Here is a 19,021-nt window from a genome sequence, read left to right as displayed (position 1 = left end):
ACAAACATTGGCAATAGAATGGCCTTACTGAAGAGCTCAGTGACTTTCAACATGGCACCGTCATAGGATGCCACCTTTCCATCAAGTCAGTTTGTAAAATTTCTGCCCTGCTAGAGCTGCCCAAGTCAACTGTAAGGGCTGTTATTGTGAAGTGGAAATGTCTAGGAGCAACAACAGCTCAGCCGCTAAGCGGTAGGCCACACAAGCTCACACAACGGGACCGTCGAGTGCTGAAGCGCGTAGTGCGTAAAAATTGTCTGTCCTTGGTTGCAACAATCACTACCGAGTTCCAAACTGCCTCTGGAAGCAATGTCAGCAGAAGAACTGTTCATCGGGAGCTTCATGAAATGGGTTTCCATGGCTGAGCAGCCGCACACAGGCCTAAGATCACCATGCGCAATGCCAAGCGTCGGCTGGAGTGGTGTAAAGCTCGCCGCCATTGGACTCTGGAGCAGTGGAAACGCATGCTCTGGAGTGATGAATCACGCTTCACCATCTGGCAGTCCGACGGACTCTATCTGGGTTTGGCGGATGCCAGAAGAACGATACCTCATCATGAGCACCATCATGAGGCACACCTGGACTTCATCATTCCCTGATTACTTCCCCTTTATCTAGCACTCCGTTGTATCACCCATTAGGTAGTATTGTTTCCGGTTTTCATGTTTAGACGCTACTCCTGTTTTTGTATTCACTCCATGTTCGTTCCTATTAAACTCAACGACTACACTGCTTCCTGACTCCCTGCGTCTCCATTACAGACTTATTCTAACATGGATTAAATAAACGTTTTTCCTAATCAATCTAAACACAATACCCCATAATGACAAACAACAACAGTTGTTTAGAAATGTTTGCACATTTATTGAAAATTAAAAACGGAAATATCACATTTACATAAGTATTCAGACCCTTTACTCAGTACTTTGTTGAAGCATCTTTGGCAGCGATTCCAGCCTCGAGTCCTCTTGGGTATGACGCTACAAGCTTAGCACACCTGTATTTGGGGAGTTTCTCCCATTCTTCTCTGCAGATCCTCTCAAGCTCTGTCAGATTGGATGGGGAGCGTCGCTGCACAGCTATTTTCAGGTCTCTCCAGAGATGTTCGATCAGGTTCAAGTCCGGTTGGCACACTCCAACATTCAGACGTAATTTACAAATGAAGCATGTGTGCTTACTGAGTCCACTAGATCAGAGGCAGTAGGGATGACCAGGGATGTTCTCTTGATACTTGTACGTGAATTAAACAATTTTCCTGTCCTGCTAAGCATTCAAAATGTAACAAGTACTTTTGAATGTAAGGGGAAATGTATGGAGTAAAAAGTACATTATTTTCTTTAGGAATGTAGTGAATTAAACGTATAAGTTGTCAAAAATATAAATAGTAAAGTAACCCCAAAAAACTACTGAAGTAGTATATTACGCCACTGCTCCTTTTGATACATTTCTACTGTCCCTTCTGTGGTCTTTCTTCCAATAAAAAATAATAATATTTGTCGTCTTTCTTGAGCGAAACCTCAGAATCTCTTCATGTCTTCCCCTTTTCCACAGAACCTGTTGAAGCAGTTCTATGACATGAGTCTGGACACAGGGGACAAGTCAATACAGTGTGGCCATAAGGCTGTCTGAAGCTGTGGTTGATGTGGAAGCTGTGGGCTCACATGGCTTGGCAGAGCGTGTAGACGGGGCTTTCGCCCATACAAGGTACAATCAGATAGCCTATAGGGGTATTCATGGGTATTGGGTACAACCCAATATTATGTATGTAAACCCTGGATTGCTGATGCTATGTATTAGCCAATTAGATTCTTTGAAGCCATCGGCCCATATTGGCAATCCTCCATAAGAATGAATGAAATTATACAGTATTTCAATTAAATACAACATTACATGTATTTAAGTATTTTTTTGTTGCAGTGGGGACAGTAACATTAGAACTTTCCAAAAATTATACTATAAGGACATTTTTTAAATATATATATTTTTAATGTTTTATGTTTAGCTCACATAATTACAATTTAAAAGAATGCATTAAGGTGTCTGTAATATAATACATGTGGCAAAAACCAATGTAGACATTAATAAATGCATTTCTATAGCTTCCAAAATATTTTCTTTTTTACAATGGTGCCAAGATGGAGGCGTTGAGGCTTCAAAACAGCTCCACCTGTCTGTTATCTAGTACAAATATACAGTAAATCATTGGTACAACCCCATGGCTGTAATTATAAATAAGGTGACTCATGCTCCTTACCTCAGATCTCTCATTTAAAGATTTTGGTAGAACCTATGTCAATTAAAGATGTTTTAAATGGAATGGAATGAATAATTTGTCCCTGTCTGTCCCACAGGTTTCTGGTAGAGGAGATGAAGAAACATGAGTGATTTCAATTTATAGAGAAGGTGAGATTTTATCGATAGTACTGTACACACTAAGGAATATTTGTATTTTCCCATTTTCATCTCACCAAGGTCTTCTGCTCTTGTCCCATTGAACAGCCTGAGTTTGTGACTGTGTGTATCTGGTTCATATCACTCAGCTTGAGGGGAAAGGAGAACAGTCCAGATTATCAAAACAGATTGTCAAAGGTTGGTGTACGAAGTAGTTTACTGTGATGACAGTAATGTTTTTATGTGGCACCTTAATTGGGGAGGACGGGCTCATAATAATGTCTGGAACTGAAAAAAATTGAATGGTATGAACACATCAAACACATGGGAGAATTACCAAAGATCTTTTATAACTAACTCAAGATAGACCAGACCCTTTCGTTTCCAATGGAAGTAAATCAGGGGTGTCAAACGTACGGCCCGCGGGCCGGATCAGGCCCGCAAACGGGTTTAATCCGGCCCGCGAGATGATTTGAAAAAAAAAAATATATATATTTTTTTTTTGTAAAGTATAAAAATGCGCTGCAATTTTTCAATAAAATAAACTGCTGTTCCAATTGCGTCCACTGGATGGCGCAATAGCAATTGTGTTAAGCAAGCAAACTGTTTATACCGGGGCAGAGCAAGTAGGTCAAGCACGTGCAGCCAATGAGCTACTTTGTTTTGCCCGCAATATTTATTACGGCTTCTACTTTTAACATTATGTGCTTTGGCACCCTCATTGCCCCAATATGTCTCTGTCAAAAAAGAGAAAAGTGGACGCAGAGTGCAGAGTGTTCCAAGAAAAATTGTCATCCTATTTATTCACGGAATTGAATGGGAAAGCTGTATGTTTGGTGTGTTCAGAGCATGTTGCAGTGCTGAAAGAATATAACCTTCGTCGCCACTATGTGAGTCTTCATGCCGACAAATATGACAACTTTCAAGGACAGCGGAGATGAGAGAAGGTGAATGAACTGTTGGCGGGTCTGAAGAAACAGCAGTCTGTGTTTACTCACAGCCGAGACATCAGTGATGCTGCAGTGAAAGCTAGCTACCTCATTGCTAATGAAATCGCAGTGGCTTCAAAACCATTTAGTGATGGTGAATTTGTAAAAACATGCATGATGAAGGCAGCGGAGATTGTGTGCCCTGAAAAGCGGCAGGCTTTTGCAAATATCAGCCTGACAAGAAACACAGTTGCAGACAGGATTTCCGATCTTTCAGTGGATTTGGACAGCCAGTTGAAGCAAAAAGTAAAGTCATTTATTGCGTTTTCGGTTGCAATTGATGAAAGCACGGACATTACAGATGTTGCACAACTGGCCATTTTCATCCGCGGAGTTGATGACACATTGACCGTCACCGAGGAGTTCGTGGAGTTGGTGCCGATGACAGATACAACGACAGCAGCTGATATTTTTACCGCACTCGTCGGCGCGCTGGACAGGGTCGGAGTGGACTGGTCCCGCGCTGTCAGCCTGGCTACAGATGGTGCGCCGTCAATGATCGGGAAAAAAGCAGGCGTTGTGACAAAGTTCAGAGAGAAAGTGCAATCTGCAAATGGAGGACGTGATTTTTTGACTTTTCACTGTATTTTGCACCAGGAGGCTTTGTGTTGCAAGTCATTAAAGATGGATAACATCATGAACGTCATCCAAACTGTTAATTTCATCCGATCCAGAAGCCTGAATCACCGTCAGTTTGACAGCCTTCTCAGAGAGAAAGACCACATCTATGGCCTGCCATACCACACTGAGGTAAGATGGTTAAGCCGAGGTGCTGTGCTGAGGCGTTTCTTTGATTTACGAGAAGAAATTGAACAGTTCATGGAAGAAAAGGGCAAACCAGTGTTAGAATTTCATTCCGCAGAATGGATGCAGGACCTTGCATTTATGGTGGATGTTACAGAGCACCTGAATAACTTGAACAAACAGCTGCAAGGGCGCAACAAAGTTGTCACGCAGTATTATGACAGCATACGTTCTTTCAAGTTGAAGCTGTCATTGTGGGAGACGCAACTTGCCGGTGGTGATGCAGCTCACTTCCCCTGTCTGAAAAATGTGTGCGCGACCCAACATGTGGCAGACATGAAGCGGTTCAAAGATAAAATAACGGGACTGTTACGGGAGTTTGAGCAACGCTTTCAGATTTATGTTGATGTTTTTATGTTGATGTGCTATTGTTTTTAATTGATTTTATTTTATTTGTATATTTAACCTATTATTGACTCTGTGGTTCTTGCACTTGTTTGGGGAACAGGATTTCATTATTTGTATCTACATTTCTGCCTGAGAAATGACACCCTGATATAGTTCTGTGATCTGTGAAACAGTTCTGTTAATCACTGAGGCATTATGTGTTTGTGTGTTCTTTTTCTTTAGAATTTTCAAATAAACTTGACGTGTTTTATGATTAATAGTGATGTTGTGCTTGTACTATTTTGGACACACTGTCCTCAGGCTCCAGCTTTATGTTGTATGTTGATCATATTAAAACAAAGAAAACAATCTGAAGTTGTTGTTTTTAAGTTATATATACCATGATTTTTCCGGTCCGGCCCACTTGGGAATAGATTTTCCTCCATGTGGCCCCTGAGCTAAAATGAGTTTGACACCCCTGAAGTAAATGAATCATAGTGGGCAGAACAAGCAAGGAGGTGGGCAGAACTCAGAACGAGCTAGCGAGATCCTATTGGTGCGTTGTAGCATGTATTTGCATATTTCCGTTAGGGACGCCTATTCTGTGATGTGTGCGTGTGCAATAACTCAATTCGCCCTTGCACTCCTTCTTAAGAACGCAATTTTTTACAACTTTAGCAAATGGTAAAGTCTACTAAACTTAGTCCACTCTGTTTGTAACATATTTTAGTTTTGGAAATAGAAAACTGTATTGAGATAGATCAAATGCTTAATCGATCAGAAAATTTGCGGAATATCGGCCAAAATCCATCTCGCTCTGTCTTCTCCCACTGCTGGCCATTGGGCTTCCTCTCATCACCATATTTGGTAAAGTGGAAACGCCAACCGGATGGTTCACATTTATATATCTATTGAAATATCGGACTCATTGTTCTATCTGTGACCCATTATCTTTCCCTTACCAACATGGCCGACATTATGCGTCATTGTTCTCAAATCACGTGGACGCGCTCTCTGGCGAACACTTCCGGTAGCGTTTCCTGTGTTTGTAAACTGAGAAAAATTGGAACTCCGTCAAGAAATATTAATCTGCAAAACAAAATCTTAAGGTAAACCAATTCTAAAATGTACATCCCAACAAAGCCACCCTAGAGTTAACAATGCATATGATTAAGTTATTTCCCAGAATGTTAAGGCAAATGAGAGTTATGACAATTTGTAGTGGCGCTCAACCCGCACGCCTTGCCTGTTGTTGTGTTGTCTCTCTGTGTGTGTGTGTGTGTGTGTGTGGGTTGGGGGGACTCAACCAGTGAGTATTCTTCTTGCCCTAGCTTCACCTAAGCAGACCCTTGCTTTACCCCATACGTTACCTCATGATTGATTGATTATTCACTAAATATTTAGCTGAACAATATTTTCACTCATCTTGGTATTTAGCCTCGAAAACTCAGTCAGACAATGATGTCTTGCTAGCTAGATAGCTAGCTAACTTGCTAAATAGGTAACTAGCTAGCTAACATTGAGCTGGCATAGCTTTTCTCTCTCAGTATTCAGACATTATTGTAGCTAACTAGAGCACTGAATAATACTGCTTTTTTTTTTTTACAGGACTTAACGTATTGCAATGTCAAAAGAGGTTATCTATCCAATGCATTTGCCCCATGATTTTGCTGTGTGTGTGAGTTTTAACAAGCAAGCTAGGTAGCCCCTCACTTCCATGCAGCTTTAGCTTGTCCTTTGCATGAAGATTAGAGTACTTGCATGGAGACTAGAGTAGAAGATCAGCTGTGTGGCTAGGCTAAATTAGGCTTTCCTGTTTGTTTTTATACTTGACTTTATACATGACTCCTAAAATGTGATATCATATCGTTAGCATAATACTTTGGTCAATATTGAATGTTCTCTTGAGTAACTTGCACATGCATTTTTACAAACTGTGTTTGTCCTTGTCCAGCTTTATTTCTGTCTTCATTGCAACAATATTTGACAACAATGTTTTCTGTTTTCCATGGGAAGAGGTGGCATACACCAAACCATTGGGGCTGCTGTCTCCAAGCCTGATATAAACTTCCTTTGTTGAGTTGACAAAGCCAAATTTATAAAAGCACCCCTGATGATTAAACTAACTTGCACTGTAGCTAGTAGGTCTGAATATGAATACCAGTAGTTAAAATAAAAATAAACAAAATACAATAATTTTGGCCTCACAATAACCCTCTATTTCCAGGCCTTGGCCCCTGATTATTTGGGTGAGTGTGGTCTCTTGTCACACCCCTCATCCTGAGTGACCCCCCCTTGACGCACCCCTGTACCCCCAAACACACACACGCATTCAAACCACGCACCGGCGATGACACACCATCCCAACAACTCCGTTCGAGACCACATGAAATGGGTCAGTTGAATTCTCCTTCCTGTTTTCATCATTGTTTTTTCCCTGTTCGTCACAGTGTTTCCCTTAGGGGCCTGACCACAGTGTTTCCCTTAGAGGCCTAAACACAGTGTTTCCCTTAGAGGCCTGACACACCAGGCCAAAAATCGTCAGAGAACAGTCAGTGAACGACCATCTACAGTCCCCGCAGGATTTTGGCCCTGTGTGTCGGGCCTTTATGCCTGGGACTGACATGGACCCTGACGCTGACTGTAAGCTTCTGTTTGTTTTGTCCTGTGTTGTTCCTGCAGGCTGGGTTGATGACCCTCCTAGGCCACAATACTACGCTCCAACTGAACTGCTGTTTGTGTTGTTACTGTAGGCTGGGTTGCTGGGCTGTGAGACGGTGCTGTCCAGCATGGCCCTGATGCAGGCCAACAACATGTCTGGCAGTCAGAAGAAGATGACATCACAGCACGGCCAGGGTCAGCAGGGTCAGAGAGACAACAACAACCCTGAGAGCCACCAGCAGCAGTCTCACCAGTCTCACCACAGCCACATGGTCTTGCCCTCTGGGGTCAGCTGCCCACCCCTGGTGAGAAACAGAGACACACTAATGTTATAGGGCCATAGGACGTAGTATACATACTACAAGTGCTTCTGTGTTCATTAGCATGGAGAACAACACCGTTGTTGTTGTTTACAATTGGGCGTTTGGCAATTAATCAGAAATCATGCTCATGTAATTATTGTAAATCTATCAGAAATCTAAAACGTAATAAATATCTAAGCAGTAGCTCTATTTTGGTTAGTATGTTAGAAAAATGAATTGCCAACCATTTCCCCCCTCTCTCTCCTCGATAGTTAATCAGAAAAGATGGACACTCGTTTCACACACCCAGGCTGCTGGATGAGAAAGATATGCAGGCCAGCCAGAATATGCAATCGACAAAGAAAAAGCACAGAAAATCAGGAACACCCAACAAACTGAGAGAGAAAGTGGAGGTAAGTAGTGTGTGAGATGGGGAAATGGAATGTACAATGTTAGATACACTTACAGGACAGGTGTGTGTGTTTGCTGAAGCCTTACACTTTTAGGGTGTGTGAAGTTGTAGTCATCTGAACACTCATTGGGTTTCTCAGCAGGTGGAGATGGATATTAATGGTGAGGATGATCATAATTCACAAGTACAGAAGAACTTCATCTGTGAGCACTGCTATGGAGCATTCCGAAGTAGCTACCACCTGAAGCGGCACATCCTCACTCATACAGGTTTATATCGCTTTACGTTTCCCCTTCCTTGCTCAGCAATACTCATCAAATCTGGCAACAGTTATAACATTCAGAAAAACAATCACATAGTAGAGAAATATGCACAACTCTCACTCACAATTAAAAACAGATGTTAAGTAAAAAATCCATCAAATTCAATCCATACCATTAGGTTTTGAACAGTGTTTTTGTGTTGTTGTTGTTTAGGGGAGAAGCCGTTTGCATGTGACGTGTGTGACATGCGGTTTATTCAGCGATACCACCTGGACAGACACAAGAGAGTTCACAGTGGAGAGAAGCCCTACCAGTGTGATCGCTGCAATCAGGTAAGAGAGATCTACACTGTACACATACGCACACACCTGGTACACACACACATGGTACACACACACTACCCCATTCCTAACACACACACACATGGTACACACACACACCTGGTACACACACTACCCCATTCCTAACACACACACCTGGTACACACACACACACCTGGTACACACACTACCCCATTCCTAACACACACACCTGGTATCAGCAGGACAGGACACAGCGTTGTGGATCGTTTAGATAGAAATATGTTATGTAGAACAAACATACCTTTCTGACGTGTAATCCCAACATGTTTTAAGCAGACCACCATTGTCCCTGTTCACACAAACTCCAAGGTAACCTGTCTAAATGACTACCTCCCCGTAGCACTCACATCTGTAATTATGAAGTGCTTAGAAAGGCTGTGCATGACACATCAACACCATCATCCCAGACACCCTGGACACACTCCAATTCGCATACCTCCCCAACAGACCCACAGATGATGCAATCTCAATTTCACTTCACACTGCCCTCTCCCACCTAGACAAGAGGGGAAATAACTATGTGAGAATGCTGTTCATACACTACAGCTCAGCGTTCAACACCATAGTCCCCTCCAATATTATCACCAAGCTAGGAACCCTGGGATTGAACACCTCCCTCTGTAACTGGGTCCTAGACTTCCTGACGGGCTGCCCCCAGGTGGTGAGGGTAGGCAACGACACATCCGTCACGCTGACCCTCAACGTGGGGGCCCCTCTAGGGTGTGTGCTTAGTCCCCTCCTGTACTCCTTGTTCACCCATGACTGCGTGGCCGCTCACGACTCCAACACCATCATCAAGTTTACTGACGTCACGACGGCGGTAGGCCTGATCACCGACCGCAATGAGACAGCCTACAGGGAGGAGGTCTGAGAGTTGGCAGTGTGGCGCTATGACAACAACCTCTCCCTAAACGTCAGTAAGACCAAGGAGCTGATCGTGGACTACAGGAGAAAGAGGGGAGAGCACGCCTCCATCCACATTGACAGGGCTCTAGTGGAGCGGGTCAAGAACTTCATGGTCCTTGGCGTCCATATCACTAAGGGCTTAACATGGTCCACACACACCCGCACAGTCGTGAAGAGTGCAGCACCTCTTCCCCCTCAGGAGGCTGAAAAGATTTGGCATGGGCCCTCGGATCCTCAAATAGTTTTACAGCTGCACCATCGAGAGCATCTTGACTGGCTGCATCACCGCTTGGTATGGCAAATGCACCACCCTCGACTACAAAGCACTACAGAAGGTGGTGCGGACAGCCCAGTAAATCACTGGGGCCTAGCTCCCTGCCATCCAGGACCTCTATACCAGGCGGTGGTAGAGGAAGGCCCGAGCCACAGACTCCAGCCACCCAAGCCATAGACTGTTCACTCTGCTACCGTCCAGCAAACGGTACCGGAGCATCGGCTCTCGGACCAACAGGCTCTGAGACAGCTTCTACCCCCAAGCCATAAGACTGCTAAATAGCCATAAGACTTCTAAATAGTTTAATGTTTACCCTGACTATCTTGCACACTCTCAAGACTATACACACTCACACACACATACCAACAACACAAACACACATCATATGCTTCTGCTTCTCTGTTCTTTATTTTACACGTATTATTATCTATCCTGATGCCTAGTCACTTTATCCTGCCTTCATGAACATACAGTGCATTTGGAAAGTATTCAGACCCCTTGACTTTTTCCACATTTTGTAACATTACAGTCTTATTCTAAAATGGATTAAGTTGTTTTTTCCCCTCATCAATCTACACACACTACCCCATAATGACAAAGCAAAAACAGGTTTTTAGAAATGTTATGAATACTTTCCGAATGCACTGTACTGTATATATAGTCACACAATTGTTTTGCAAATTTATTCAAAATAAAAAACGTAAATATCACATTTACATAAGTATTCAGACCTTTTACTCGCACCTTTGGCAGCGATTACAGCCTCAAGTCTTCTTGGGTATGATGCTACAAGCTTGGCACACCTGTGTTTGGGGAGTTTCTCCCATTTTTCTCTGCAGATCCTCTCGAGCTCTGTCAGGTTGGATGGGGAGTGTCGCTGCACAGCTATTTTCAGGTCTCTCCAGAGATGTTCAATCAGGTTCAAGTCCGTGCTCTGGCTGAGCCACTCAAGGACATTTAGAGACTTGTCCCGAAGCCACTCCTGCGTTGTCTTGGCTGTGTGCTTAGGGTCGCTGTCTTGTTGGAAGGTGAACCTTCGCCCCAGTCTGAGGTCCTAAGCGCTCTGGAGCAGGTTTTCATCAAGGGTCTCTCTGTACTTTGCTCCGTTCATATTTTCCTCGATCCTGACTAGTTTTCCAGTCCCTGCCGCTGAAAAACATCCCCACAGCATGATGCTGCCACCACCATGCTTCACCGTAGGGATGGTGCCAGGTTTCCTCCAGACGTGACGCTTGGCATTCAGGCCAAAGAGTTCAATCTTGGTTTCATCAGACCAGAGAATCTTGTTTCTCATGGTCTGAGAGTCCTTTAGGTGTCTTTTGCCGAACTCCAAGCGGGCTGTCATGTGCCTTTTACTGAGGAGTGGCATCCGTCTGGCCACTCTACCATAAAGGCCTGATTGGTGGAGTGCTGCAGATATGGTTGTCCTTCTGGAAGGTTCTCTCATCTCCACAGAGGAACTCTGGAGCTCTGTCAGAGTGACCATTGGGTTCTTGGTCACCTCTCTGACCAAGGCCATTCTCCCCCGATTGCTTTGTTTGGCCAGCTCTAGGAAGAGTCTTGGTGGTTCCAAACTTCTTCCATTTAAGCCACTGTGTTCTTGGGGACCTTCAATGCTGCAGAAATGTTTTGGTACCCTTCCCCAGATCTGTGCCTTAACACAATCCTGTTTCGGAGCTCTACGGACAATTCCTCCGACCTCATGGCTTTGTTTTCGCACTGTCAACTGTGGGACCTTATATAGACAGTTGTGTGCCTTTTTCAAATCATGTCCAATCAATTTAATTTACCACAGGTGGACTCCAATCAATTTGTAGAAACATCTCAAGCATGATTAATGGAAACAGGATGCACCTGAGCTCAAGTTCGAGTCTCATAGCAAAGGGTCTGAATACTTATGTTAATACATTTGCAAAAATGTTGAAAAACCTTTTTTCGCTTTGTCATTATGGGCTATTGTGTGTAGATTAATAAGGGAAAAAATTAATGTAATCTATTTTACAATAAGGTTGTAACGTAACAAAGTGGAAAAAGTCAAGGGGTCTGAATACTTTCCGAATGCACTGTCTACCTCAGATACCTTGTACACTTGCACATTGATCTGGTGCTCCATGTATGAAAAATGTATGCACTCACTAACTGTAAGTCGCTCTGGGGTTTGGAGTCAATAGGTAGGTACATTACACTGACTCCTGTCATTTGTGGTTATAAGTTTGCTCTCCCTCTGCCCCCGTTTTAGAACTTCTCACGGACGGACCGTCTGCTACGTCACCGCCGTCTGTGTGGAGCGGGGGCCAGCCTTCCCAAGGAGGAGAACCAGTCATTCTCCTGCGAGAGCAGAGGAGGAGCCTACTCACAGGATGCACCTGGGCACACGGCCGCCTGGAGTCCCCTACATCAGCAGAACAGCCGTCTGGCTGTCTAACCTCTGATCCCTCAGAGAAACCCCCCCCACCCAACACGCAGTCAGCAGTCCTCAGCTCGGTGATGCCACATACTGGAGCAGACCAGTACTGCTTCCTCCCTCAGCCCAGATAAACCTGGCTAAGACACAAGACAAAGACACCCAACCTGATGCTGTTCTCACCAGTGAGCTCATATCCTGTTGATGGGATAGTGAATTTATTTTCTACTTGTTTTATTATAATATTTGTATCATTACGTACATGGTACAAGACCAAGGGTGGGAGGGGTTTGGGCAAGCTGTCATATTACTATGGCAATAATGAATTCTCAAACTGACATGTTGTAACCTCAATTGGACTAGTATTATTTGACTGGGAATGATCCATGGAGACTCAATGTAAGGTTGGCCTGGTCAAACCAATGTGCTCCCCTGGCGTTGCTTTTTTACTGTTGAGTGTTTGTGGAAGGACACTTCCTTTTCCACAAACAGCCTCAGTGGTCATTGGCCAACAAGGTCATACTATGGACATGATTAAGTTATTTTAAGGACAATGGTGAACACACAAATCCTTGTGGCCTTGAACCACTCAGATTCATTCAGAGTTGGTTCTGTTACTACTGCTTGTAGCTCACTAGCTCCTGGACTTCCTTGTTAGGGAATTGCTGTAAGCTAATAGACCTGTGTAACTAACTGATCCTACCTTAATGTAGAGACCATTAGGGACTTCATAGCACATTTCTTGTTCTCTGTTGTGTGTCCCACACATCCATCCAGTCCTTGTTATGTGTTTGATTCAACGCCATCTAAATATATCTAACTTGTGTAATTTGATACACTGGTCAGGTGGTGTTTAACTCTAGAACCTCTCATAGTGACCATAGAAATATAATTACTAATGTCCATTCTAGAATTCTATTTCTGTTAGTGACCTCAGTCTTTTCAGTGAATGATCAGGACATCTGTGTATGTAGGCCTATTCTATATTCATTCACTCTATGAAGAGTCTGTCTTTCCTAACTCTTGTGTTATTTTAATTCATTGTTATCAAATGTCCTGAGTATGTTGATCCAGCTTGTCATATTTAATATTTCTGGTGTTATTTTAAAGAAGGGGTCATCATAAGCAGCAGATGAAGCAGGACGGTTGACCTCTCAACTTTGACCTGCTCTGACCCATAAGGGACCCATGTTTGTGAATGAATGCTTCCTCTGTAATATCATACCATGTTATGTTTCTATTCACCTCTGGCATCTTCAGTGAAGATGACCTTTTCTGATCCAAAACTACCCCTACAACATTTACGTCATTTAGCAGACGCTCTTATCCAGAGCGACTTACAGTTAGTGAATGCAAACATTTATTTTTCATACTGGCCCCCCGTGGGAATCGAACCCACAACCCTGGCGTTGCAAGCGCCATGCTCTACCAACTGAGCTACATGGGACCGTACAACCTAGGCACTCCTGAGAGAATTGGATAAATATAACCATTATGGTAATAGCTATTGCTTCCATCTGTCTAATCCTCTCAGCTCTACAGACGTGGCTAGCGGTAGGTTTGGAATTCAGAATATCTACTCAGTGGGGTTCTTTTAATTACCATTTATATTGGCGCGTCTCAAGCTCAATTATGGTAGCCTGGTCCCAGATCAGTTTGTACTGGCTTGCCAACACCTGTAAGTAAGTAGCCTTGCACGAGCCTTGGCTTCTGCAAGCTGGAACAGCTCATAGGCGCAGAGCTCCTGTTTCTGTAGCGAGGCAGCTTGATATACAAGTACACCACCTGGACAGGACGCTAGTCTATCGCAGGGCCTTAGCCCCAATCTATCTCCTGAGTGTCAAGCAGAGACGCATCAGGTCCCATTTTTACAGTCTTTGGTATGACTCGCCGAGGATCGAACTTCCAATCTCAGGGCGGACACTCTAATCACAAGGCCACTGAGTTGGTCATTGTCATAGCAACGACCATAGGAGTGGGTGGTCCTCTGTAGCTCAATTGGTAGAGCATGGCGCTTGTAATGCCAGGGTAGTTGGTTCGATCCCCGGGACCACCCATACGTAAAAATGTATGCACACATGACTGTAAGTCGCTTTGGATAAAAGCGTCTGCTAAATGGCATATTATTATTACAAACAGATCTGGGACCAGGCTATCATCATGACATTCTGTATCTATAAACACTGGATTGAGGAAGCCTGAAATATAGGAGAAAGTTATCTGTATAGACAAGGTTTTTATAGAGGACAAGTAGTTACTATTGTATCACTGTCCGACTGTTAGTTGTGTCAAAGGAGTTTCATGGCAGTTCGTTTTCTACTGCTAAATTTAAGTTAATATATATTTTAAAATGTCATTTCAATTAGGAGTAGAGGCTGAACTGCCAATAGTGCCTGCCTAGTGTAGCAGTCATGATTAGTTAATTTACTTTTTATTACTGGTAGTTTTGCATGCATTTGTGATCCCCGAAATTAAATGAAGTGATCTTTTATACATTTTGTTTTTGGTAAAGACAGTACAAATGTTTTTTGATAAAATGAGGTTTTGTTTTTAAAATAAGAACTTTCTTATTGTCACGATTCTAGTCCCTATCACAGACACGGAAGTCCATTTTTTACCCAGTAAGACATATTGTAGTGAATGGAAAACTAGGGCCTCAAGCTTAAATAAAGGTGTTTCTCTTTTTAACGTTTTTAAACATGTGGTACTGTTCTCGCTTTTGAATATCTTGCCAGGAGATGGCACACAGGTTCAACTGAATTGGACGCCAAATCATATCTGGCAATCATATTGCCTAGCTGGGACCTGCAATACACCACTAGAGGAGGCTCTATCCCCGGCCATTACGTCTGTGATTGTGACCCAACAGCAGCAGGCAGGCTTTGATCCTATTCTCAACATTATCTAGAACTAATAGCAATAGAGTATTACATTTGTTCAGAGGTGGTTTGGGAAGAAAGAGAGTGAAGCAACTTTAGATGGCCTAGCTGGTTGAGTGAGAATAACATTGTACATTATGGGAGAGCGGTGTTGAGACAATAGGAGTAGCCTACCAACTGTCTGAACAGATCCTGAGCTGGGGCCATCCCTGTCTTGTATTGGGGCTTTCCCTTCTATACCTCTCCCCCTCTCTGTTTGGGGCCATCCCTGTCTTGTATTGGGGCTTTCCCTTCTATACCTCTCCCCCTCTCTGTTTGGGGCCATCCCTGTCTTGTATTGGGGCTTTCCCTTCTATACCTCTCTCACTTCCTTTCCATACCTCTCCACTTCATATTGGACCTATCCCTCCCCCATACCACTTTTTTGGGGCTATTCTCTCCATACCCCTCTCTTCCCCCGTATTGGGGTATTGGGTCTTTACCTGCCCCCCCTCCCTTATTGATCAGGCTTTGTAACATCCAGGACGATTAGCTAGATGAGATCAGCCTGAACTGAAGGTTGCAGGCCAGGGATTGTGTGCTCCACCCCTGATTTACAGCACAGGCTGGAGTACTACACTGGGCTACCTTCAGTGAGGAGAGGAGAAAGTGGGCGATACCACTCCATCATCGCAGAGAGTGTTGTAATCATCCAGGTTTTAAATCATTCTGCAGACAGACTATATATGGTGTCTCTCGCGCAACACTGGCATTACATCCCAAATGGTAACCTATTCCCTACGTAGTGCACTACTTTTGACCAGAGGGCTTATAAAGTGAATCATTAAAAGGTTCACTTCATCGTTCCTCCTCACCGATCTGCCATTCTACACGACCTCTACACAGGTCATGTAGAATTGCAGATGTGGCCACACTGTTATTACTAGCTACCGGCGGTGTGGCCACACTGGTATTACTAGCTACCGGCGGTGTGGCCACACTGGTATTACTAGCTACCGGCGGTGTGGCCACACTGGTATTAATAGCTACCGGCGGTGTGGCCACACTGGTATTACTAGCTACCGGTGGTGTGGCCACTCTGGTATTACTAGCTACCGGCGGTGTGGCCACACTGGTATTACTAGCTACCGGTGGTGTGGCCACTCTGGTATTACTAGCTACCGGCGGTGTGGCCACACTGGTATTACTAGCTACCGGTGGTGTGGCCACACTGGTATTACTAGCTACCGGCGGTGTGGGCACTCTGGTATTACTAGCTACCGGTGGTGTGGCCACACGGGTATTACTAGCTACCGGTGGTGTGGTCACACGGGTATTACTAGCTACCGGTGGTGTGGCCACACTGGTATTACTAGCTACCGGTGGTGTGGCCACACTGGTATTACTAGCTACCGGCGGTGTGGCCACACTGGTATTACTAGCTACCGGCGGTGTGGCCACACTGGTATTACTAGCTACCGGCGGTGTGGCCACACTGGTATTACTAGCTACCGGTGGTGTGGCCACTCTGGTATTACTAGCTACCGGCGGTGTGGGCACTCTGGTATTACTAGCTACCGGTGGTGTGGCCACACGGGTATTACTAGCTACCGGTGGTGTGGCCACACGGGTATTACTAGCTACCGGTGGTGTGGCCACACTGGTATTACTAGCTACCGGTGGTGTGGCCACACTGGTATTACTAGCTACCGGTGGTGTGGCCACTCTGGTATTACTAGCTACCGGCGGTGTGGCCACACTGGTATTACTAGCTACCGGCGGTGTGGCCACACTGGTATTACTAGCTACCGGTGGTGTGGCCACTCTGGTATTACTAGCTACCGGCGGTGTGGCCACACTGGTATTACTAGCTACCGGCGGTGTGGCCACACAGGAATTAAAATGGATTTTTTGGGGGTTTGTATCATTTGATTTACACAACATGCCTACCACTTTGAAGATGCTAAATATTTCTTATTGTGCAACAAACAGGAAATAATACAAAAAAAACAGAACCTGAGCATGCATAACTATTCACCCCCCCCCCCAAAATCAATACTTTGTAGAGCCACCTTTTGCAGCAATTACAGCTGCAAGTCTCTTGGGGTTTGTCTCTATAAGCTTGGCACATCTAGCCACTGGGATTTTTGCCCATTCTTCAAGGCAAAACTGCTCCAGCTCCTTCAAGTTGGATGGGTTCCGCTGTTGTACAGCAATCTTTAAGTCATACCACAGATTCTCAATTGGATTGAGGTCTGGGCTTTGACTAGGCCATTCCAAGACATTTAACTGTTTCCACCTTAAACCACTCAAGTGTTGCTTTAGCAGTATGCTTAGGGTCATTGTCCTGCTCGAAGGTGGACCTCTGTCCCAGTCTCAAATCTCTGGAAGACTGAAACAGGTTTCCCTCAAGAATTTCCCTGTATTTAGCGCCATCCATCATTCCTTCAATTCTGACCAGTTTCCCAGTCCCTGCCGATGAAAAACATCCCCACAGCATGATGCTGCCACCACCATGCTTCACTGTGGGGATGGTGTTCTCGGGGTGATGAGAAGTGTTGGGTTTGCGCCAGACATAGCGTACTCCTTGATGGCCAAAAAGCTCAATTTTAGTCTCATCTGACCAGAGTACCTTCTTCCATATTTTTTATTTTTTTTTATTTCACCTTTATTTAACCAGGTAAACCAGTTGAGAACAAGTTCTCATTTACAACTGCGACCTGGCCAAGATAAAGCAAAGCAGTGCGATAAAAACAACAACACAGAGTTACATATGGGGTAAAACAAAACAAAAATCAAAAAAAATACAACAGAAATACAATTAATATACAGTGTGCAAATTTAGCAAGTTATGGAGGTAAGGCAATAAAATAGGCTATAGTGCAAAATAATTACAATTTAGTATTAACACTGGAATGATGTGCAAGAGATGATGTGCAAATAGAGATACTGGGGTACAGATGAGCAAAATAAATAACAATATAGGGATGAGGTAGTTGGGCGGGCTAATTTCAGATGGGCTGTGTACAGGTGCAGTGATCGGTAAGGTGCTCTGACAACTGATGCTTAAAGTTAGTGAGGGAGATAAGTGTCTCCAGCTTCAGAGATTTTTGCAATTTGTTCCAGTCATTGGCAGCAGAGAACTGGAAGGAATTGCGGCCAAAGGAGGTGTTGGCTTTGGGGATGACCAGTGAGATATAGCCCGCTGGAGCGCAGACTACGGGTGGGTGTTGCTATGGTGACCAATGAGCTAAGATAAGGCGGGGATTTGCCTAGCAGTGATTTATAGATGGCCTGGAGCCAGTGGGTTTGGCGACGAATATGTAGTGAGGACCATCCAACAAGAGCGTACAGGTCACAGTGGTGGGTATTATATGGGGCTTTGGAGACAAAACGGATGGCACTGTGATAGACAACATCCAATTTGCTGAGTAGAGTGTTGGAGGCTATTTTGTAAATGACATCGCCGAAGTCAAGGATCGGTAGGATAGTCAGTTTTACGAGGGCATGTTTGGCAGCATGAGTGAAGGAGGCTTTGTTGCGAAATAGGAAACCGATTCTAGATTTAACTTTGGATTGGAGATTCTTAATGTGAGTCTGGAAGGAGAGTTTACAGTCTAACCAGACACCTGTGTTTTGGGAGTCTCCTACATGGCTTTTGGTGAACACCAAACGTGTTTGCTTATTTCTTTTCTTTAAGCAATGGCTTTTTTCTGGCCACTCTTCCGTAAAGCCCAGCTCTGTGGAGTGTACGGCTTAAAGTGGTCCTATGGACAGATACTCCAATCTCCGCTGTGGAGGTTTGCAGCTCCTTCAGGGTTATCTTTGGTCTCTTTGTGCCTCTCTGATTAATGCTCTCCTTGCCTGGTCCATGAGGAATGGTGGGCGGCCCTCTCTTGGGAGGTTTGTTGTGGTGCCATATTCTTTCAATTTTTTAAATAATGGATTTAATGGTGCTCCGTGGGATGTTCAATGTTTCGGATATTTTTCTATAACCCAACCCTGATCTGTACTTCTCCACAACTTTGTCCCTGACCTGTTTGGAGAGCTCCTTGGTCTTCATAGTGC

General features: G+C 44.2%; 1 protein-coding gene across 6 annotated transcripts; it reads left to right on the top strand.

Annotated features, from left to right (window-relative positions):
• Positions 1–5,149: 5,149 nt before the first annotated feature.
• LOC121537929 (zinc finger protein 740) lies at positions 5,150–13,468 on the top strand. Of its 6 annotated transcripts, XM_041845595.2 has the most exons (8): positions 5,335–5,620; positions 6,739–6,906; positions 7,026–7,154; positions 7,265–7,477; positions 7,747–7,887; positions 8,026–8,155; positions 8,363–8,481; positions 11,931–13,468. In XM_041845595.2, exons 4-8 carry the CDS (start codon positions 7,301–7,303, stop codon positions 12,114–12,116), a joined length of 753 nt encoding a protein of 250 aa, XP_041701529.1. In that variant the 5' UTR covers positions 5,335–5,620; positions 6,739–6,906; positions 7,026–7,154; positions 7,265–7,300; the 3' UTR covers positions 12,117–13,468. The 6 variants fall into 6 exon arrangements, with proteins under 6 accessions (XP_041701528.1, XP_041701529.1, XP_041701530.1 ...); XM_041845594.2 differs by lacking the exon at positions 7,026–7,154 and having other exon boundaries at positions 5,150–5,620; positions 8,029–8,155; XM_041845596.2 differs by lacking the exon at positions 6,739–6,906 and having other exon boundaries at positions 6,962–7,154.
• Positions 13,469–19,021: the final 5,553 nt, after the last annotated feature.

The sequence above is a fragment of the Coregonus clupeaformis genome, chromosome 24, assembly GCF_020615455.1.
Source record: "Coregonus clupeaformis isolate EN_2021a chromosome 24, ASM2061545v1, whole genome shotgun sequence".
Lineage (NCBI taxonomy): Eukaryota > Metazoa > Chordata > Actinopteri > Salmoniformes > Salmonidae > Coregonus > Coregonus clupeaformis.
The sequence above is the reverse complement of the archived record's forward strand: the minus strand, read 5'-3'. Positions and strand labels throughout refer to the sequence as shown.